This window comes from Cajanus cajan, chromosome 10, assembly GCF_000230855.2.
Source record: "Cajanus cajan strain Asha chromosome 10, NIPB_CcT2T_4, whole genome shotgun sequence".
NCBI classification, from domain to species: domain Eukaryota; kingdom Viridiplantae; phylum Streptophyta; class Magnoliopsida; order Fabales; family Fabaceae; genus Cajanus; species Cajanus cajan.
The window spans coordinates 31,634,185-31,657,902 of NC_138526.1; the positions used below are offsets into that span (position 1 = coordinate 31,634,185).

General features: G+C 31.1%; 1 protein-coding gene, 1 long non-coding RNA gene and 1 pseudogene across 8 annotated transcripts; 2 read left to right on the top strand and 1 right to left on the bottom strand.

Annotated features, from left to right (window-relative positions):
- Positions 1 to 2,102: 2,102 nt before the first annotated feature.
- LOC109790310 (villin-3) lies at positions 2,103 to 5,741 on the bottom strand. 7 transcript variants are annotated; one of them, XM_083065306.1, is made up of 10 exons: positions 5,482 to 5,741; positions 5,315 to 5,386; positions 4,890 to 4,929; positions 4,695 to 4,795; positions 4,439 to 4,597; positions 3,600 to 3,659; positions 3,460 to 3,528; positions 3,218 to 3,371; positions 3,005 to 3,133; positions 2,103 to 2,291 (listed from the first exon to the last, which is right to left on the bottom strand). In XM_083065306.1, exons 2-9 carry the CDS (start codon positions 5,333 to 5,335, stop codon positions 3,045 to 3,047), a joined length of 693 nt encoding a protein of 230 aa, XP_082921432.1. In that variant the 5' UTR covers positions 5,336 to 5,386; positions 5,482 to 5,741; the 3' UTR covers positions 2,103 to 2,291; positions 3,005 to 3,044. The 7 variants fall into 7 exon arrangements, with proteins under 7 accessions (XP_082921432.1, XP_082921426.1, XP_082921428.1 ...); XM_083065300.1 differs by having other exon boundaries at positions 3,234 to 3,371; positions 5,482 to 5,734; XM_083065302.1 differs by having other exon boundaries at positions 3,234 to 3,371; positions 5,338 to 5,386; positions 5,482 to 5,733.
- An 8,539-nt stretch (positions 5,742 to 14,280) lies between these two features.
- LOC145952432 (protein FAR1-RELATED SEQUENCE 5 pseudogene) lies at positions 14,281 to 14,805 on the top strand (annotated as a pseudogene).
- Positions 14,806 to 16,488: 1,683 nt separating this feature from the next.
- On the top strand, positions 16,489 to 18,788 carry LOC114915197 (uncharacterized). The gene is made up of 3 exons (XR_014430261.1): positions 16,489 to 17,551; positions 17,631 to 17,974; positions 18,053 to 18,788. It is a non-coding gene; the product is annotated as an uncharacterized LOC114915197 (long non-coding RNA).
- The last annotated feature ends 4,930 nt before the right edge of the window (positions 18,789 to 23,718 follow it).

Consider the following 23,718-nt stretch of genomic DNA (forward strand, 5'->3'; position numbering starts at 1 on the left):
AATCTAGAAAGAAGGGTTGAATAGATTCTTCACTTAGATGACTACTAATGGTCTTTCTTGCTCTCTTGCTAATTTCTTTATTTCTTATACAATGTTTTACTAATCACATTCAAATTACAAACCAAACAAGATACAAAGTATATCAGATTTATTACATGGAGAAATAAAAGTTGTAATCCAAATTGATTTTAGTAAATAACTTCTTTCACTTTATTACCAGATTGCATATATCATATCAGATTTCACAAATTAGCAATATATAATATTCAAGAAAATGTTTCTTTTACTTTCTTGAAATTCTTTTTATCAATTCAATATGAATTATAACAAGATATGAAGGTAAAAAGAGAAATTGCAAAATGATCTATACTAGTTCAGCTATACAAAGGCCTAGATCCAGTTTCAGATTTAGCTCCTCGTTAAATCCAGTCTTTCTACTATAATATTATTTACAAACACTATGTACAAACTATTATAATCAGAAAACACAATCACCTAATCTTGATACCACAAGATTATACAATCACCAGAATTCTTGCACCTCAAGATTCCACTTGAGAAAACCTATCTCAAGATTTCTCTTTCACTCTTTTTTGAGATACCCTTATCTCAAAGAGTCACATACCATAGCATACCAAGTTATACAAAACAAAATGTTAAAGATCAGAATTGATACACTTGATGTGTAGATTGATTTTCCACAATGAATTCTTCAACAATCTTGAATTTCTTGAACTTCTTTCAAGATAATATTTTTTTTTTTAATTTTCTTTGCTCATTGATTGTTCTGAAAAATATTTAATCTTCTCTCAAAAATGATTTTCAGATTCTGAAAAATGTTTTTATATTTCACTCTTTGATATTTCTAATCAAATATGTCATCCTCCTTTTTTAAGTTTTTGAATAGAGTTCTATTTATAGAGCAAATAAATTTTCAACATTAAAAACTCGTAACAGCAGTAATTTATTACCAATACCAGGTAATCTATTACCAGTTTTTAATGAAAACTGAAATATGAGAAACAAGAATAGAGGTAATCGATTATTGAACCTGGTAATCAATTATCTCGTGTTCCAAAAACCATAGAACTCATTTTTCAGCAAAGGTAATCGATTACTAATATTGGTAATTGATTATCTCGATGATTTTCCAACTTGTTTCACTTATTTTCAGTCAAAAGTCACCATGGTAATAAACTACATGAATAGGTAATAGATTATATAGAGAGGATGTTGAATTCCACTTCAAAACTAGTTTTAGTAATCTATTACCTCAAATGGTAATCTATTACCTAACTTAATCATGAATTCTTTTGAATGAATCAAGTTCCATTTTATGTCAAAACACTTTGTAATCTCTTACATTATATTTTCACATGAAATGAGAAACATTAAGTTGAAATATGGGTTTTATGCTTTCTAAAACAAGATGTAATTTTAAAATTACAATAAGCAAATACATCCAAGCCTAAGTCTAATAACAAGCAACACTACAACAAATGAGCTAAACAGTGGAGGTTATTTTTACGTTTAGTGGAGGTTTTTACCCTCCACAAAATAAATCGCGGAGGTTTCTAAAAACCTCCGCAGTTACATTCGCCGCTAGCAATTAGCGGCGTTTTTTTATAAACCTCTGGTATTGTTAGTGTTTAGCGGCAATTTTTTTAAAGGAGGTTTTAAACCTACACTAATAGTGGAGGTTTTTTAAAGGAGGTTTTAAACCTACACTAATAGTGGAGGTTTTTTAAAGGAGGTTTTAAAGCTATGCTAACTGCAGAGGTTTTTTAAAGGAGGTTTTAAAACTATGCTAATTGCATAGGTTTTTTCACTAGAGGCTTTGAAGTGGAATAACAATAATATTATTTAGTGGAGTTTTTAAAGTAAATTATCTATTACAATCATTAATCAATATATTTTTATGGAGTTTCTAATCCTCCCTATTTTCCAGTGTATAATAATTTTTATACCCATTTTAATTGCATAATCTACATGTATTATAATTTCTCATTTTCACTTTTGATATTTATAAGAAACTTAATGAAAAAAAATACACATAAAATGGATGAAGAAATTCCATTACTAATAACCAAAAACACAACATATAGTTCAAAGATTTATAATTCAAACTTCTATTATAAATCCAAGTACAACATAAAATTCATAACATTGTTAAATTAGCCTCATACTAAACTTTAAATCCAAAATACAATATATGCAAACTAAGGGTTGCTAGCACCAGATGATCCTCTTGCATCCAAAGGTGTATTAGAAATACTTGAAGCATCATTTGGCTGAAATAAGAAAAGAAAAAACACTCAGTCAAGAAAAATAGATATCACAAATATTATATGATAATGAAAATTTCAAACACCCATGACTATATTATGGCTTAAGTTGCAAGATCAGATAACTGTCATAGCATAGCACGCAACAAATTAATAGGTAATATATATATATATATATATATATATATATATATATATATATATATATATATATATATATATATATCAACAAAGTCTTAGTTATTTATATTATTTAACAGAATTGATTGAAATTACTTAATTTTAAAAATAAAAGAATCAAGTTTATAATAAAGATTTTCAAAAAATTAGTTACATGTTACAAAATTATAACTAAAAGTGGATTTACGTAGATAGGTAAATAATTCATGGTGGCCATCTTTTGTTAAAAAACGCAGAGGCAGACATACGGTTAAAGCTAAAACAAAAAGGTGCAAAAAATCGATGAATCAAAATCTGCAAATTTTGTTGAATTAAAATTTAAAAATGCGGTATAAATAAAAAAAAATGACCTCCATCGAAAACCAATGATGACGTGAAAACACAGATGCAGTGAAATTAGAATTGAAAAATGAAATGTTGAAATAAGAAACCCAAACGGAATAAGATGCATGCAGCGCAACCAAGAGCAAGAGGAAAAAAACTCTTCAAATTTGAAGAGTTTTTTCAGTTTTTCCACAACATGGGACAATATATCTTACCCTTAAAAATTCAGCAACCTTTGCTGCAAGCTGTTGCTGCTCAAAGGAACACTGATTTCCATGCCAAGTGAAAATTGTAGAGCCAGATTGCAGGACAAAACACTCGGTAGAATTCAATGATGATGGCACCTGAATAAGAATAACATACTTATGAAGGAGCAGAAAAAAATATAAGCACTACCAACATACTTCTTTTGGAAAAAAAATGAATACATTCATGGAGACATACTGCATCAACTTGTACTGATTTATTGTTATGAATAGAAGTTCCAGAAATTCGAATAAGTGCAATAGATTCCGCTGTGTATGTCTCATCTGATACACCTTTGTCCTCTATTAGTTTCTTGTATCTAGAGCTCAATCCCCCCTAAAACAAGTATATTAGTTGAAATAGTTTCCTTTGCTAACTTATGCAATATATTATTTTAAACAACATGTAGTTTTTCTCATCATACCTTAAGGACCACCATTTGTTGGAAAAGAGCAACAAACTGTGGTGGCTCTTTGCCTTCAAATATGCGACCCTGCAAGAAACTACTGTAAATAATACACATTTTCCAAGCAACATCCTCAACTTGACATTGTATTATGATACCTGTAGAGGTTTACCCTTTAATGAGGTAGACATTGTATTGGTCAACCGAGTAGCTATTGCCTGGTCCTCTTGAAAAGGAAATTTAACCCAAGGTAAAAAGTATTCAAAAACAAACTTGTTCAATTCTACAAAGTGTCGAAGCAGTTTGAATTAAAAGTACTGATGAATGAATAATTATGATATAAATACTAGTTACTGATGCAATAATTTGTGGAATTGTGCATAATGGTTTTTGATAAGTTATATTTTCAGGTGAAATCCTACTACTAATATTGCAGGGGGGAATTGCTGAAAAGGAATCCTTTGTAAAAAGTATTTTCAGTTTAGTAATTACTAACCACTCACGTGGCTGATTAATAAGTTATTCCATTACCCACTCGTTGAACAAAGTTAATGGTTATTTGTCTAAGGTTTCAGATTCCAAAAAATATCCAATAAGGAAATTAGATAAAATAAATTATGTAAAGAATATATATTATGAAATCAATTGTACAGGTTTAGATTGCTTGATAATATGGCAGGTACTCTCATACTATTCTAGAAATGCTAAATAATAGAGTATAGTTTGACCTCATCATGTATCTAAAAATTAAGAGTGCCACCAATAAATAAAGCTAAGATAGTTTGAAGTTCTATCTCCATGAAGATTTATCATATATCCAGAATGTCAATCACAACCAAAAATTTGAACCAACAGTATGTCATTAAAAAACAATGTTTGCCTATAATTGGAAACTCTAGCTCAGTCCCAACAGAGTTGGCACTGAAAAGTGAATGTCAAATAGAAATTACAATGTTCACAAGATACCTAGATCTAAAATTAGAAGGACGTAAATTACCTCGTTGCTGTCTTTGCCAAACCAACAACACAAGAAGTAGTCTTCTTTCCTCTCACCAGAGTGGTATGTGTACAATACAATATAACAATCTCCACTAAAAAACTTACCAATTTCCTCCTTTGGCAACGCAATTTTGGCATTTTCATTAATTCTCCACACCTAAAATTATTAAAGAATATTACATGTTCATAGCTGTAAATTTGATCAAATTAAGGAAAGTAGGAAAGTTTATATAGTAAATTACAAATAATCCCACCTCTATCTTCCCACCTCCTTCTAGCAAAGGTGGAATTTCCTCATTTACAGGGGTACTTTTTGTCATTCCTTTGACACCCAGACCTTGTTGCTTAAGCAATGCTGACAGTACATCAAATAGTCCACTTGTCAGTATCGCTAGCTACACAAAATTAAATGGTAAGTCAAAGTACAAGAGAGAACAAATGATGTGTACCAGCAACTTTCCCCCTTCCTTCCACACCAATGAAAAAACTCTTCAAATTTGAAACGGGAAAATGGTATTATTTTAATTGGGTAACAGAACAGTAAGTACACTAAAACAAGTCTATTCCATTTCAATATTGGGTGCAAATTAGCAACGTTAAATTTGTGGGCAGCTTCCTTTATTCTTCCTTTATTTTGCCTTTATCAGTTTACGCACTCTGTATGTTCTAGGGTAATACATTAAATTTCTTAAACAAAATGAGTTCCATTAATTTGAGGTATCCCAAATATGGAATTTGAGTTGCAAACCCTTTCAATTATCTTTCTTGAAGAATGGCTTCCAACAATAAAGACATATGCGCAATCAGGGAAAGTGAGACAGAAATACAAGTCAGGGAATTATCAAAGTATCAATTATATGGTAACCACCCTTACTTTTAGTACATGGAGATGCATACCTAGGAAAGACGGATGAAAGAGAACCTTCCCTAAGAGATTTACTCTAAGCTGCAAGAACGACATAGAAGTAGTTTCAGAAATGATAATAAAGCAAAAAATAAAAAATAAATAAATAAAGTGGGAGAGGTGTTTGGGAAAAGTACGATCTGAGAGCGGAGGAATGGTTTCAGAGGAGGGGAAGCCTTCCCTTGCGCGCATAGAACTTGAGAGCGATGTCGATAATCGCGGCAACACGCTCGTCCTTGTTAATGATGAAGCGAATGGGCTCGGCTGCGGTAGAAGGCCTTTGTTGGCCTTTGTTAGCAGCAAGAACAGGACCAGCAACTAAGGTTGTTCATAGAGCAGCTGTCTTTCCCTTTGAAGCGGATGTCACTCAAATGTCGAATGTGATTTTTTGATAAAAGGGAGGCGCGCGGTAGTTGAAGCGGAAAAATATTTTATTTTAGAGAAAAATGGGATTTAAGCGGGAAAATATTATTTAGTTAGAAGAGGTTATAAACCTCCGTAAATTAAATAAAAAAATTGCAGTATTTTCACCTAATTTAATAACTTCTGGAGGTTTTTAAAACCTCCACAAAATAACCTCTATTATTTAACATTTTTTTTGTAATCCTTTTCAACATAGGCCATCAAATACAAAAATGAATGAAGCAAACTAAATAAATCTATACAAATCTAATGCTAACATCATTAAAACTAAAACTTCTCCAATCTTCATAAAGATCTTCATGAGCGGCTTTAGTAATTGACTCAATAATTAACTCAACAATCTTCAATAAACTCAACAATATCCATTTTTTTGGTTTTGATGAGCTAAACACTAGTTGCATCATGATATTAAAGTTTGTGTGTTTCTTGAACCTGCAAAGCTAACAAATACTTCCAATACAGAACATTATGTAGATTCCCATTTCAAAATTTTAAAACTTGTGTAATCCAATTTAACCCAATAAACATAAAGATCAAATATCATCAACTTTCTCCATGTTTATATCATCAATTTTCTCATCACAAAATAGAATATATATATATATATATATATATATATATAGAACATATAATATATCATCATAAACACAAAGTATATAACATCATTTTTCTCCCCCTATTTGGCTTAACTAAACAAAAAAAACAAAGTAAAGCTGGAGAAATAAGTGATATATATAACACAAAACAAACATCTATATAAAAGATATAACAAACATTAGCCATTAAAAACTTAAATGTAAATCGTTCAACATAAGACCAAATTAAAAACAAATTATAAACCATAATTCAGATTGTTCAATTCTTAAACAAAAACGTAATGCAGTGCCTAGTGAGAGTTTCAATGAGCTATTCATCTGGATAAGGGATGTTCATTGCATCTAGGTGCTCAGAAATAGACTCAAAGCATTGCTCGAGCTATTGATAGTCTCACCTTTGTGCTTCCCTCATGTCATGCAATTTGGCTAACATTGCAAGTTCAAATGTTGAGAGAGGTTTAGGCTTTTTAGTTTCAGCTTATGGTTCAGCTTCAGGTTGAGAAGGTTCACCAGCTTCCACATTGGGTGCGTCTTCCCTAGATAACTAATGGAAGTCAAAAATGTTTGATCTTACTCCCAGATGGTTTAGACTTCCAATTGAAAATCTTATTAATTAGAGAATACCCAGAAACCATACTAATCCCTAACTAATGATTTTGAAAATGAGTTCGAAGGAGTCTCCATCGATTTTTTACCCAAAACATCGAAAAAAGGAAAAGATTTCTTAAAAATAACAAAAATGGCCTTTACAACCAGAATTGGATTCGGGGGTTGTTTACATATAGGGAAGGTGATAAGCACCCTATAACGCCCTAAATCAGAACCCTATAATGAAACTAGCATGATAGAGAATAATGGTTTAAATATTAAGTTCCTTTTATTGATGATTACTTACATGCTTGAATTTAAATTTACATGGTTTACCCTAAAATATCTACATGCTTTTTGCTTTTGGTTACAACAATATGTACAATATACGAGGTAGAAAATAAAGAAGATTGGTGGGAATACCTCTTAAGCAAGCTTTTATAAACTATTATTCAAATATGGAATACTTGAGACGCTTTTTGGCCTCCTTTCACACTATAATACACCTCAAAAATCTCAAGAAATGCAAAGAGAGAAGAAAAGAAGTGTTTAGACTCTAGAAGGACTTTCTGAGATTTAATTTTTGACCTCAATAAGCCAAAAAACCTCTCCCTAACATTGTTCGCGGAGTCCCTATTTATAACTTTAATTCACATTAGAATGGCCCATTTTGATGATCGGAATGTCCCGTTCTGGATGAGTTTATTAAAGGCAATTTTTGAATCTAGAACGGGCCATTTTGAGATCAGAATTAACTCACAACAAACTGGGTCAGAATGCTACATTCTAACCTAGGGTTACTAATTCTGGGCTTTGTGCTTTTGAGCCTTTGGCCTGTTTTGGTGTTGTTTTCAAGCTTTCAGGCACTCACTCTTCATGCTAAAAGTCAATTTCTTCGTTTATGTGCCCCCAAACAAAATTATGTGTCTACAGATGCCCTTCTTTACTTGCCCTTTTGGATAGCTATGTGTTGCTTTTCCAAAGGCAAGTAAGACATAGACATTTTGTAAGGGTCTTCTCTTTGTCTCTTTGTGTAGTTGCTTCCACGTTATTCCCTTTGGATAGATGGGTTTGCCTATATCCCCACTCTTTTAGAGTAGCTGAGTGTTGGGTTACGTACTCCATTGGGTAACAAGGATGGAAAACTGTACCACCTGATCTTTTATCTTCATGTAGATGCTCTATGTCGTTTCTTCTAGTTTTTTTTCTCATGATAGTAAGGTAAAAATTTGAGTCTTCTCTTTTGCTTTGACAATGGGTGCTTCTTCAAGTAGAAAGGTTTACCTGTATCCCCATCCTTTGGAGTAAGTGTTGATTAGCGTGCTCTGTTGGGTGACAAGGATGATAAATTGTACCACCTAGGCATTCGGCTTGATGTAGAGACACCGTGCTCTTTCTACTTATTTTGTGATAACGTGATTTTATTTGTTACTCGTTGAAGAGGGAGTATATTCTGAGCTCAGCCTCTCTAGGTTGGACTGATATTTAAGGCTTTAGCCGGCCTATGGAGGATACTCGTCAGTGATCCTTAGTTTTGACTTGAGATACTTGACGGTCCCCTCGTTGTTTGGCAGTATATTCTAAGCACAACCTCTCCAGGCTGGACTTACATTAAGGCTTCAGCCAGCCTATGGTGGATACTTCAATTTACTTCACGTATTCGTATCTGATATGTATCCGATACGATACTCTTGGTTAACTGACCGATACGTATCAATGAAGTATCCTATCCTTTAAAAATATTATAAAAATTTTATTTAATTCCGATACTCTTAGATACATCGCCGATACTTATTGGTGATACGTGTCGATAAAGTATTCAAATTTTTGAAAAATTATGAAATATTCATTACAGCTAAATAAGATATATAAACATGTTTTATATAGAAACATAGAAATATTGGTCCTTGATGAACTACAAATGAAAATTATCTTCTATAAAGATAATTTTAAGAAAGGAATGAAATTGGTAATATTATTTCTATTTGTAAATAACAAAAAGTAATTTATGATGAAATGATTTATAATTGATTTATTTTTAGTAATGTACAATAAGTATGTTTTAAATTTGGATTTGCAAAATAGCAATTATATATTTAATATTTATGACTTTTGATCAAAATTACAAGTACACAATTATTATATTATATGAACATCGATACATATGATGACACGTATCTTACAAGTATTGTATCATATATATTTTAAAATAATCGTATCGTCGTATCGGATACGTGTCGTATCAGATACGCGTATCGTATCAGTACATCATAGATTGGCACCACCATCTGGCTGATCAAACAATTCAATACTTTAATAAGATGAAGAGTTGACATTTTCATTTTCTCCACCCGTAACTTTCACATCAACACCATAACCGCAATATCTTACATTAACAACACCAAAAGTGGTAATATCCTGCATTCTGAATGTGGAGTGTTCATCAGCTATATGAGAGCAAAGAAACAGCTCTAAAGCACAACTTTAACCAGTCTTTTTATGCATAAAATTTATCATACATAGGTTGTAATACTCTCATCAGCGGTAATTCCTTTCGATAAATTTTGCTCTATTAGATCCTTTTGATTTATTCCAGTAGCTTCAACTCCATCAATTTTAGAATCGACCTTACAACTAGCAACAAAAGCATCTTTCATGACTTTGATACTCAAGTCACCTACTCTTTCAGTGTAAAGAATGTCATTTTTTGCAATTGAGCAGCCGAAACCTGACTCTCCCATAACATGTTTAATAGCCCTAATAGCTTTGAAAATGGCAACATCAACAAATAAGGTGTGGAGAAGGAATGCTCTTCTATCACGAATTTGTATTTCTTCTACTCTCTTGCTAGGCATAGATGCAATAAATGAAAACTCATTAGCAAAAGGAATCAAATCAAACTCCCCATCCATTCCTAGGCCACCTCCATTTCCTCCCCTAACTTTCAACCTCCACGGGAAGGGAGGGGAAAACTGCAGGTGACTGCACTATAACAGAAGGAACAAGCCATGTTGGCTCTGAAGCCATAAGGTAGATTCCCAAACTGAAGAGACAAAAGGAAAATGGGAAATAATAGAGCACAAGTAAGCATAAGAAAAATAGTTACTGAAGTTTTCTATGGTTCTTTTCTTTTACTAGTTATAGCTAGCAAGTTATACATTATTACGTTCCATACCTTATTACGTTCTGAAAATGCTTTCAAGAGATCATCATAAGCCTGAAAATTGAGAAATAAAATTTGTAAAACTTAACGAAGTTAGAAATAGCCTAGACCCTATCAAAGTAAACAATATTCTCTATCTCTCCGCAAAATTTCAGGACAATCCAAACTACTTTTTCCAAATGACAAAAATATTCCTAAATTTTTTTTAGCTCATAGTAACATCCAACAAATTCAACTTAACATATATACCTACATATATGTAATACCAATATGTAATATAAGGATGTAATGCAATGTAAAAATACCGTAAGTATTAACAGAAAATAACAAAAACAACAAATTCAACAACTAAATACAAAAAAAAATAGTTACAGCAATAGAATTACAGAAAAAAAATAGATACAACAACTATGTAAGTGTCTACTGAAAAGTTTTCTCCAAATTAGCATATACTTAATTTAGTTCTACGCAAGTTTTCAACTATAATCAATTTTTAAAACTAATTTTGAATCAAAAAACCAGTTGTCCACATTTTATCTTAAAATGGAGTTGGGAATAAAACGTAGTCAATTTTAAATATTATTAATACATGTGATTTTAAAGCATATGTCACTATGTCGTACTATATAGATGAGATAATGAGAACTGAGGCAAAATTATTTATGATTTATTAATATATTAAATAAGAAAATAATATTAATAATTCTCATGATAATTTTAAAAATAATTTTAATAAAAAAATATCTAATAATTTTAATTAATATCTTGAAAAACCTTTAATGATAAAAATAAATAACATAAAATGGTCATTAGCTTGTTCCTACAAATAAGAGAGAGAGAGAGAGAGAGAGAGAGAGAGAGAGAGAGAGAGAGAGAGAGCATTATGAAGTAATTAACATTTTATAAAATCTAAATCCATATTCACTATTTGCTACTGATTACCATTAATCTTATTCTTCTAAGAAAAACAAGCTAGATGATCCAATTAGGTAGTGACTATGACATATGTATTATGTAAGTAGAGGGAGGAAGAGTGATGCACCTGATATGTCTAGGATAGAGAAATAGCCTAACTAAGTGCCAATCTGGCAGTACTAAAGGAGAGACCACATGTGAGAGTTGGTTATATGGAGAGAGAATTTTAGTATAGGAAATCATGGTAGGGGATGGAATTTTGGAACCAGGACCATAGGAAAGACTGGGCCTCTCGAAAGTTTGTTCATCTTCCTATTTTCGTGTTGGAAACACCTTACACCTCTATACACAGGACCTGAATTCTTTGATCAAACCTGAGGATACATGATAATATACATTTCTCTATTTTTTCCGTTAAATTTTTTTTGGCACCTATCACGTAGACCACGAGAAGGATAGCACATCCCTCTCCTTTCAATGTAATCCTTTTTATCTCATCTAATAAATTATTATTATCAATCAATAAAAGTATCATTAAGTCATATCAACTAAAAAGACCAAGGAAAATTTTAATTACAAAAAATTCATGTACACTTATACATCATCGCTGTATTGTAGAATAACAAAACATACTTCAGAGTTAGCTATGTATTGAAGTCAATAGTAGAAAACTGCAAGGTCCCCATAACTCTTCATAGTATCTGGATGATCCAGACCGAGTTCTCTCTCATTAATATCCAGAGTTTTTTGTTGATAAATTTTAGCCTGTGTTTAAACAACTCAATGAAATGGAATTGAATTTGCAAAGCAAAATAATAGAGTATTTAAATATAATCGAAGCAGTGCATTTAACTATAGACAAAACAAGCAAAAAACTTGAAACAGTACAGTCGATTGAATGTTATTTGTTTGACTGTATATTTTGGTTATATATGCTTCTTTGGTTTCTAATGCAAAATGTTGTCTCAAATCCAAAATGGAATGACAACAAAAAAGACCTGGTTGAAGTCCCTAGTATGATACAATGTCATCCGATGATAGAGGCCACAAACTACTACAAGCCTGACAAGAGCCTGTCACCAAAAAATTATTGTAATCATCATATGATAATACAAAAGGCATTTTCTGTTGAAGGAAATTGTCAGATCTTCATAGAATTTCCCAACAAAGGGCTCTAAAGATAAATACCTTTGTCCCATACGTAACTGCATCTTCAAGCTTTCCCTTGTCTAAAGCTGTTTTCAATGACTCTAAGAGCTGCCTTCCATCTGCAGATAAGCATGCTGCTTGTTGCAAAAGATACATTGTATACAAAGCTTGGATCTATTAATTAATTTTCAAGACATTAGATGAGAGACCATACAACATTAAGAGCTGCCTTCCATCTGCAGATAAGCATGCTGCTTGTTGCAAAAGATACATTGTATACAAAGCTTGGATCTATTAATTAATTTTCAAGACATTAGATGAGAGACCATACAACATAGATGGTAACAGCAAAAAACAACTGTCAATGAACAACCACTTATATGTTGTCATTTTCAATTGATAATCATAAGAACTACAATCTATTGATTAAGTCAGGACATGGATATATTGTACCTATATATACACATGCATATGGGGAAACTATTATGAACATTTTTTAGGCATTTCCTTTGGTGCAAGTTTATTTTAGGGGGCACCAAAACCCTCTGTGACTAGGACTACATAAAAGATGACATGTGGGTATTTTGTCAGAACTTGTATTTTTTAACATTGTTTTAATATTTTCTATTTAACCCTCATTAATTATATCTTTTTAAATAATAGTCCCCGGTATATTTAAATATGTTTTATATTCCTTATTTCCCTCCCTGCCTTTTCATTTTCATTCTTGTCTCTCACGCATCTCTGTGGCTTCTCTCTCGCGATTGTTTTGAATCTTCTCTCTCGCGCATCTCTGTGGCTTCTCTCTCGCGATTGTTTTCAATCTTCTCTCTCGCGCATCTTTGGGTCTGTTTTCTCCCTACCAAAAGCTCCATCAAAGACGGTAAGTTTCCCGTGTACCCTCCATTCCTTCCCTTTTCATTTTCATTTTTCCTCTTCTCTCTGTTGCATCTTGATGCAAGCACCTCTGATTTTTTGTTGTTTTTTGTTTTCGATGACCTCCCATTCTCTGGTCTCCGGTGGTCCAAAACCTACTCTCCCTACCAAAAGCTCGATCAAAGACGATAAGTTTCCCGTGTACCCTCCGTTCCTACCCTTTTCATTTTCATTTTTCCTCTTCTCTTTGTCGCATGTTATTGCAAGCACCTCTAATTTTTTGTTGTTTTTTATTCTTCATTTGTATGAGGTTACTCTTCGAAAGGAGATTTATTTTGAAGTTTGTTAGAAATTATGAAATGCATGTTAATTTTTTGAAAAGGTTTTATTTGTTTTGACTGAATAACAAGAACATTTATAACATTGTGTGTTTTTTTTTATGTTATCATTGTTATACAGATGGATGAGTTTAAAGAAATGTGTAATTTGAATGAAAATGGTTTTATTGATTGTAACCATAGTGAGATTGAAAAATTAATTAATATAGATAATCAAATTGATGAAGAGGTTTATTTAGAAGCTGAAGGTAATGAAGATGTATACAAAAGTTATCTTGATCTGACGGCAAATGATATTTTTGGATTGGAGTTTGCAAGTGAAAATGCTGCTTATAAATTTTATTTCACTTATGCTAAGTGTCATGGTTTTGGGATCAGAAAAGATGAGGTAGGTTATGATGTTAAGCGCAATATTGTGATGCGACAATATTTATGCAACAAAGCTGGATTAAGAGACAAAAAGCATTTGATGAGAGATGATAGGAAAAAAGAACATAGAACACTATCTCGTGCAGATTGCAAAGCATAGTTACGTGTGCGTTTGGATCCAAAAACCTCTAAATTTAAGATTGTTTCATTTGAGGAAGGTCATAATCATAATCTATGTGGTTCAAATTTTGTGCAATTAATCCGTACGTACCGTGGTTTGACTTTTGCAGACAAAGTTTAGGTTGATTCATTACATGCCCAAGGTGTTAGGACATGCCATATAATGGGTTTTATGTTGGACCAAGCAGGTGGGCATATGGGCCTTAACTTTAACAAAAAAGATTTGTTCAATCATATTGAGCGTAGTAAGCGTTTTAAGATCAAAGATGGAGATGTAGTTGCTGCTTTAAGTTATCTTCAAGGCAAGGCAGATAATGATCCATTATTTTTTTAAGGTACATGATATCATCTAAGAGTCAGTTGAAACACCTATTTTGGGCTGATGGTACGAGCAGAAGTGATTTTCAATGTTTTGGTGATGTACTTGCTTTTGATAGTACACATAAGAAGAATAAGTATAATAAGCCATTGGTGATTTTTTCTGGTAAAAACCACCATGCTCAAACTGTTATATTTGGTTGTGCTATTGTTTTTGATGAAAGTATCGAGGCATATAGGTGGGTGTTGGAATCCTTTTTGAATGCAATGTCAAATAAGCAACCAAAAGCTGTAGTGACTGATGGAGATGGTGCAATGAGAGAGGCAATTAAGCATGTATTTCCAGAAGCAACACATAGGCTTTGTTCATGGCATTTGCAAAAAAATGTCTGTCAGAATGTTAAGAATAATAATTTTTGGAAGGATTTCAAGAGAGTAATGTACGGTAATTATAGCCCAGAAAAGTTTGAAAGATTATGGAATGAGTTAGTAGAAAGACATGAACTACAAGACAATAATTGGGTTCAACAAACTTACCAAAAATGATTTATGTGGGCTACTGCTTATTTATGTGACAAATTTTTTGGCGGTATAAGGACTACTTCTTTATGTGAAGGAATAAATTCATGCATAAAGTCTTATTTGAAGAGAAAAAAATACTATAGTTGAGTTGTTGTACCATTTTGAGCATTCTTTAAGAGATTATAGGTATAATGAGTTGTCTGATTTCAATTCTTTTTATACAGAACCTGTTTTATCCACGTCTTTGCCCTTAATTGAAAAAGAAGCTTAAAAAATTTATACCAGTGATGTGTTTAAATTGGTAATGGTTGAGATTGTTACTGCTGAATCTTTGAATGTTGTTGATACAAATGACAATGGTGATAAGGTTACCTTCACAGTTGACAATTATAAGCATCGTCAATCTTTACGCAATGTTGTTTTTGACAAAGATGAGTGCAAATATGAATGTGATTGTATGATGTTTGAGTCTTGTGGCATTCCTTGTAGTCATATTATATGTGTTATGCGATATCAACATGTTCATGTGTTTCCTCCAGGTTTAATATGCAATCGATGGTTGAAGGATGCAAAAAATTCAGTTTATATGTCGTATGAGACAGGGGATAATTCTAATGATATGATTTTTACTGCACGCTTTGGGGTTTTAAGTGCATGTTTTAATAGACTTGGTCACCTTGCTTCAAAGATTTGTGAAAGTTTTAATTTCATAAGGAATGAAATTTTGAAGCTTACTGATAAGTTATAAAAAGAAGTTAGTTTGCAGCACAATGGATATGATGCTAGTAATGATTATTGTGACCCCCTTGTTGTTAAGACAAAAGGTGCCCCATCAAAGAAAAATGTGAAGAAAAAGAGTAGGAAATGTTCTAATTGTAATTTAATTGGTCATGTAGCTTCAACATGTCTTGTCCTCCTTTCCATGGATTATGACTTTAGTTCGAGTGAGGATAATACAGAATTGGATGATGATGTTGATGAAAGTGTAAGTTATTTATTTTGAAATATCATTTTAGGTAATTAATTTATTTATTTGACACATCAGTTTATATAAGTAATTTATTTTGTTAATTGCAGGAAAATTTTATATGCTCTAATGATGATACTAACAAAGAAGATGGCAGTAGTGCTCTAGTGAAGGTATTTATTTTGATTGTATATCTGAAAAAAGTTTTAATAGTCTCATTATTTGTATTTTGTGATTAATTCATGAAATTTGTGCTTTTAATGGAATGTACAGAATAAACGAATGGATGATGATTTAAGTATATCAAAATTGAAATATAAGAAACAAAGGGTTTCAAAACCGAATTTGAAGGAGGAGAACATTGTAAGTGAATTTTATTTTGATATATGTATGTCTTAAAATATTAACTTTGCATTTGATTATAATCATTGATTTGTATTATCATATTTAATTTCAGAAATTGAAAGCAACAAATTTAAAAGTACATACAGTTGGTAGGAAGATTTGTGATAAAAATGTAAAAGAAAAAGGAAAAGCAAGTTCTTGTAATTTAGTGAAAGATGTTGATGGAAAACTTGTTGGAGAATCCGGATTGATGTAAATCCTCTTCAAGTTCCTCCCTAGATCTTTGGCTCCTTGATTCTTCCTAAGCTTTGCTAAGGTCTCCAATGGAGGAGGAGACCTTAGAACCACCACGGTTTGGTGGAGAACACTCCCAAGAGGCGCCACTCCTTGATGAAGAGATAAGCCACTTCAATTCTCACCACACTCTTCTAGTGAAGGGATAAGAGAATTGGATGAATATCAAAGGAGGTTTAGGGACTTTTAGAAGAGAGAAATCTGAACAATATTTCAGAAATGAAATCTCTATACATCCAAAAGTGTTTTACAATGAAGGAAAAATGAAAATATAGGAGTAGGAAGCTTGGAGAGCAAGCTAGGCTTAACCATGGTTCACTAGGAACCATGGTAAAGTCTAGCTAACCATCCATGGTCTAGAGGCTTGGAGAGCAAGCTACTCACTTAGCTTGCTTGGTAAGCAAGCTAAGGAGAAGCTTGTGCTTCAAGCTTCTAAGCTTGAGTGTGAACAAGCAATGTGAACACAAATCAAGTTGGGCTGCTCATGGACTTTATTTTACTCCAACCAGTTTTGAAAAAATGTTGATTTGGTTTAGTTAGGTTCATCCAATGTGAATGAAACCTACCTAAATCAAATCTATGAAAAATTAGGAGTAAAATGAGTCTAATATGTAAAATTTTGCCTAGGCCCATCTCTAGGCCCAATTGCTAGTAACACTCTCTAGCTTGCTAGTTACACTCTCTAGCTTGCTAATGCCACTCTCAATCCTACTACTAGAAAACTAAGAAAATAGTGTATTTCTAGATTAGGTTAAATGGAGTCAAAGTGTCCAAGTAACCTACCCTAGAAACAATATACAATAGCTAATAAAAGGAAATAAAGTGCCTCACAAATACAAAGGCAAAAATACACCTATACAAGTATCTACTATATACAAGGTACAAGAAATCAAACTATACAATGTATGTATAGTAGAGTCTATGAGACTAAAAAGAGGAATCATACTCAATACTCATATTGAGCATAGGTCTAAGAAGCATCTCCTCTCTAGAAGCCTCCTCTAGCCTCCTAACCATGGACCTATTTAAAGGCCCAATGGTCTTCATGGGTGAGCCTCCTTGGATCAACCTTCACCCTTCTTGGTCTTACCTATTCCAAAGGGATCCTTGGGGATTAGATTTCCATCAGATGTAAAGATGGAGTCTTCAACTCAAAAAATACAGGTCCAATTTGTGAGTAACTTTTGTTTTTGTTGAGTTCGTTGAGGATCAAAATATAATTTATTTTTTTTGGTTAATGAAGGAAGGTGAAGAATCTCACAAAAGAGATGTTTTATCCCCGACATCATTTGAAAGAAATGATTTGGTCCATACTTATAATCAGTTTCCTCCTGTGCAACATCCTTTTTATAATCATATCCAGCAACAGCAGATGTTAAACTTTCAATATCCACAATACTTGCCAATAAATGAGGTTAGTTAATTTTGTTTCCGTAATGTATATACATAAATTATCCATAATATTTTATTAATATATTAAGATTAAAAAATTGATCATCTTGTAAAATTTTCGTTTGATGAACATGGCTGGTGCATCTGGTTGGTCTGACTTACTTCAAAATGTTATGAATGGTGGCACTGAACCAAGTAAGTTTGTTTGTTGACGGTGTTGTACATTAAAATAATAATTTTTTTAATGCTTCTCACGTTATGCATTTTTTGTAGGTAAAAAATCAGGGTAGAAAATGATGATTTCCCAGGTGCAGATGCTAAATTTTACACGCAAAAATGGTCTTTGGTTGACTATAAAGGGCGTTGAGACAACGTTGTCAGTTTGAAATGCAAAATTATTAGTGAAGTCTGAAACTTTAACATATTTAAATTTGATGTATTGGGAAAAAATGATGTGATACACTTATTTTGAAAATGATACCGAGCCATAATTTTAATACTTATGACTTTAGATGGAGAAAATTATTCATATTTGATCTGACTGTGCATGTGCAAATTGACTTGTTTAATAAGAAAATATTGTGTGTATAATTTGCGTAAAATTAATGTACTAATTTGATGGAAAAAAAGTAACAATATGATTACAAATTATAAATGAAAAATAGATAATGTAAACCTTTGGGTCATATCCTTTAAAGGTCGGCAATGTTATTATATGAACTCTTATGTTGTAGTCAATTATCCCCGCAACAATGTTCATTAGTAATGTAAACCTTTGGGTCATATCCTTTAAAAAGAAGATAAAAGAAAAAAGGATAAAACTTTTAATAATATCTTCATTAATCATATTTTTAATATCTTCATTAATCATATTTTTTTTTGGTTTAGGGTTTGAGACAGAAGTAAAAATAAAAACTAAAGTATCCAAAAATTAAATTTATAATTGTTATTTATGAAAAAAAAAACCTCTTGAACCACCAAAATCATCTTCAACGAATTTGTTTGCAATGGATTCTTAAACTCTGGCAGACATAACAATGTTATTATATGAACTCTTATGTTTCAGTCAATTCTTCCCGGTCTAATGTCCTTTAGTAATGTAAACCTTTGATTCATGTCCTTTAAAAAGAAGATGAAAGTAAAAGGAAGAAAACTTTTAATAATTTCACCAAAAAAAATTATTATTGAAATTATTAAAAGTTTTGTTGTTTTTACTTTCATCTTCTTTTTAAAGGACATGACTCAGAGGTTTTCATTACTAAAGGACATTAGAGCGAGAAGAATTGACTAAAAGATAAGAGTTCATATAATAACATTCTAGAAACTGCAGAGTTTAAGAATCCATTGCAAACAAATTCCTTGAAGATGATTTTGGTGGATGAAGGGGTTTTTTTTTCTTCCATAAATAACAATTATAAATTTCATATATGAAAGAGATAAGGATGAACTGAATGTTGAATAAAACCCAAAACGAAGGCAATGGTGTTATGGAATTTAACTTTCCCTCAATCTACATACTAACATTTTGAAAATGAACATATATGATGGTCAGTTATGGAATGTGAAATTTGGGTATTGTAGGTCACTTTAAATAAGTCATTAAGGTGTGAAAACCGAAAATGGTAAAATGAAGTGTCGTTTAATAACTTTAAATATGAGGAGTCATTTTCCTTGTGAACGGTTTGTATTTCAGAGTTAAATTCTTTACACAAGTGGATATTAAATATGAAAAAAGAATAATATTAATATACAACTGACAACACATAACTTGTATTTTCATTTACGAAGCACGTACACATTTCATGAGGGATATAAAATTTATTTATGTATGCCTGCAATTACATCATTCCAATAAGCAATGATGATTTCAGATGTATGTAGTAATTAATAATGACATGATATAATTAATTAGTATTAAAAATTTCATTATATAATTATTTATTATTAACAAAAAATAATTTGATAGGGTTTCGGAATACAATTAGAAAGATGTATAATTTTTGTTTTTCAAAACAAGACCATAATCATTTCAAAAGTCTATAAATAAATATTTTTAAAAATATCAAGAATGGAACATTTAATTAATAACTAAAAAAATAATCACATTTGACATATTTTTTAATATATTAAATAAAATTAAGGTAATTTGTTAATTAGGTTACAAAAATAATATATATTTTTATTTATCGTAATTGGAATTAAAAGAATGCAAATCAGAGTAAATTTCATCAAAATTAATTATAAAAGTTACGGATGTTTAACAAAAAAAATATCTTAATCGATACCCCACAACAACAACAACTACATTTTCAAAACGTTTATCAGTAGATATTCCGAGTGAAAAGCTTTTTTCAACTTGAGGACATCACCCTCTTTGAATTTTCCACCCTTCATAAATTGCATCCATGCAGAACTCAAATAACACTCCTTAGCATGGCGGGACGATCTTCTGCTTATATATGATTCATATTGTTTTTTTGATTGACATCAAATAAAAAACAATATGCATAATCATTTATGTTCCAAGCAACGACGTATTTAACAATAAAATTTTGCCAAGAAACAATTAAATAATAATTAGTAAAGTATATTATATTAATCATATGTTACTTATATTAATTATTTAGTCAAAATATTCAAAGTTCATTAATAAATTTTTTTTAAGTAATTTATTAACTCACTAATGGTTGTTTCCCTGTAGCTGCTGCCTTTGTTAGAGTCAAATACCATGGTGGATATATGGGCAGGTTATTCTCCGGTTCGTCATTAGGTTGTGGTGCTGGTGAAATTATAAGTTCCAGGTCTCTTGATTCATCCTCATTGGCTTCTTGTATTATGTAATTGTTACTGATAACAAAAAATTTCAACATTCAATTTCTTAACTGTTATTATTCCAAACTTTGTTACTGGTTCATAATTAATAAATATTTTCATGCATAAATGAACATTGCTAAACTTTGATTATATTAATCAAAATATTAAATCCTATTTTTTAATTATAATAATTAATATAAAAAATATTAACCACAGGATATGCTTTTGGGAATACCAAACACCTTATTATACGGGAAGGTACACAGTTTGTGGTTTTGATTTTCACAATGTACAATCATTAATTGGCCACAACCGCAAGTCTTAACGTTTCAAACAAAATCGTCTTGGACTAAAACGGGGCAACAATCAGTCACTTTAATTTTCTCCAATTCCAACGATGCAGAAACTGGGCAATAGACACATAAAGTGCTATCATTTCATCATTCTCTCAACCCTAAACAAATACAACACAACAACCCACTTTCATCTTCTCCGAAGAATCATCTTCTTGCCACAGTCATCTCAAAAACTTCAAAATTGTTGGTTAGTTAACTTCATCATCTTCATTATCGTTGTTTAGGCAAAAAATTCTTTCTTTTAGGGCTTAACGTTTATCATACTTCACTTAATATAAAAACCAAAACTTTACATGTTAAATTCGTCCATTTGACTGTTCTTCGTCTGTATTCTGTAATACAAAATAAAAAAGCATTGTTCTTCATTGCATGTATCCTTAATCATCATTTCATACATTGCATATATTATTTTTGCATTATCTATTTTTATGTCTATGGTTTATGGTTTATATTCGATTGTGGAATTGAACCCTTCAATTTACTTGTCTTTCTTCCTATTGAAGACATATAATGGACTATTTTAATGACGCTCATGAGGAAAACCCACCAACACACTTCCGATCTGACGTCTACCCAAATAAGGTTAACTTATTTTATGTTAAATAAAATTAAATAACAAAATTTCATGTTATTCATAACTTATGTTCTTCCATATTTTTGTTTTGTTTTTGTTTAGGGTCGCATCTATTTAAATGCAAAATTTTACAAGTACTGGATTTGTAAAATAGAACCAGGCGAGTGTCTCATTATAGACCCACAAGGAAACTCGTTCAAGGTTTATCTGAAAAATTTATGTAAAACTGTTGGTATGTTTAACAAAGGGGTAAATGACATGATAGATTTTTATGGTATAAAAAACAAACATATTGCTGAGTTTTGGTACAAGGGGTCAAACGAATTTAACTTGCGTATCTTTACTGCTGCTGAAGAGGAAATATCCTATCTTAAAATTAAAAACGAAATTGGCCATAGTTCTAAAAGGTACATATAATTGCAAACCTATATTTCATTAACTTTAATTTGTTATTTATTTATTTATTTATTTATTAATCTTCACTTTTAATTTTCTCAGCAAGATTAATGTCCCACTTCTCCACCCTGACAATGAGATTGTAGATTTAACAGAGGCTGATTCACCACCACCTGAAGAACAACTTCTACAATTGCCTTTTCCAACAGATCATATGCCAAGACATTCTGTTCCTTGGTTTCACACTATAACAAAATATGTAGCAACTAGAAGAAAACCTTTGGTATGGAATTACATCATTGTTTTTAAATTAACAAAATATTTTATTTCAAAAATTAATATACATAATGATGTAAATAATTGTCTTTCATTATTATTTCTAGTATTTTTCGGTCAAATACTTTGATGTTTGGGGCATAGACAAATACAAATTTTGTGTCTTAATCAACAAAGATGGAGAGATGGTTCAAGCTGACATTAAAAAACCATCAACACAGCGAAACAAAAGGGAGTTTTATGTTGGGAAGGAATGGGGGCTGCTTATTAAAGGCCAACGATACAACACATGCATACGACTTAGGATTGAAAAAGTTCAAAACTTGAACTTCCTAATCCTCCATGTTAACAAAGCCTGACTTGGCCTTCTCATTTTATGCTTGTTTTATAACTGTTGACTTCATTTAAGTGCTTTTGTATGATGACATTCTTGTTTTTTTATCAGTATCCCAATTAACAATCATCACAATTTCACACGACTTATAAAATCTACTTAACTTATTGCGTAATTTAAATCAACTTGATTTTTTTAGACTATTATTTTTTAATTTATATGATAATTGGTTGCTGATGTTTTTTAAAATATGTTTAGGCTTTTATATATATACTAATAATGAGTAAATTGTCAAATGTCACATAACATATATCATGTTACAATTTTCATGGGCCATTGTGTTAAAAAATAATATTTTTGTAATTATTACTATGCGACATGTACAAATGTACAATAAAATTTAAACTTTTCATTTGTTATAGAAGATTTAAAAAAAATTATCTACAAATCTACATTACAATTTAAAAACCAAAAAAAACATTAAACTATTTATTTTATAAAATGTTTTGTAATTTCACTTATGTTTTTGTTAGCATAAATTCATTTATAGTTTGCCTAGTTTATACATTTATCAAAAAAACTTACAAAAATATTTTATTTACATATGACAGACAACTTAGTGGAACAAAAATAATATTATGTAACAAATTCATTCAAATCTCTTATTTATTGTCAAAATTAAATAAATTTAACCCTAAACTTACATAAATTTATAAAAAAAAGAAAAAATAAACTTGCAAAAAAACAATAATTCATTAATCAATCACCTTATAAATTAAATTTAACAACATCAAAAATACATCACTTTGGCTACAGTAAATACAATGAATGCCAATATCACAAACTTCATTTTCCTATAATCTACAACGTGAGAATCAATAGTATTACACGCTGCCATCAAATCTTCATTAATCATTTCAACCTTACTACTAAGAACACTTAATTTACTATTCATTTCATCAACTATGTCCTTCAAAGACTCTATTTCAGTGTCTCAATTCAATTTATCAACTATCCCCTTCAATTCTTCGATCTCACTCATTTTAGCTGCAACTACTGAAAGAAAATTTTCATTCTCATAAACTTCATCAACTAGGTTGCACCACAAGAAAAACTTGCAATGCTTGTTATATCCATCATAATTTCCACAACCAAAAAATTTTCTACCAAAGTTCTTAGAAGTGCTTGA

Excerpts from the sequence above, each read along its gene's own strand:
- LOC109790310 (XM_083065300.1), bottom strand. The coding sequence starts at position 5,335 with ATGCATCTCCATGTACTAAAA. Across the intron at positions 3,529-3,599 it reads TAAAGGGTAAACCTCTACAG|GGTCGCATATTTGAAGGCAA; the intron begins GTATCATAATAC and ends AGTTTCTTGCAG. Across the intron at positions 3,134-3,233 it reads AATCAGTACAAGTTGATGCA|GTGCCATCATCATTGAATTC; the intron begins GTATGTCTCCAT and ends ATTCTTATTCAG.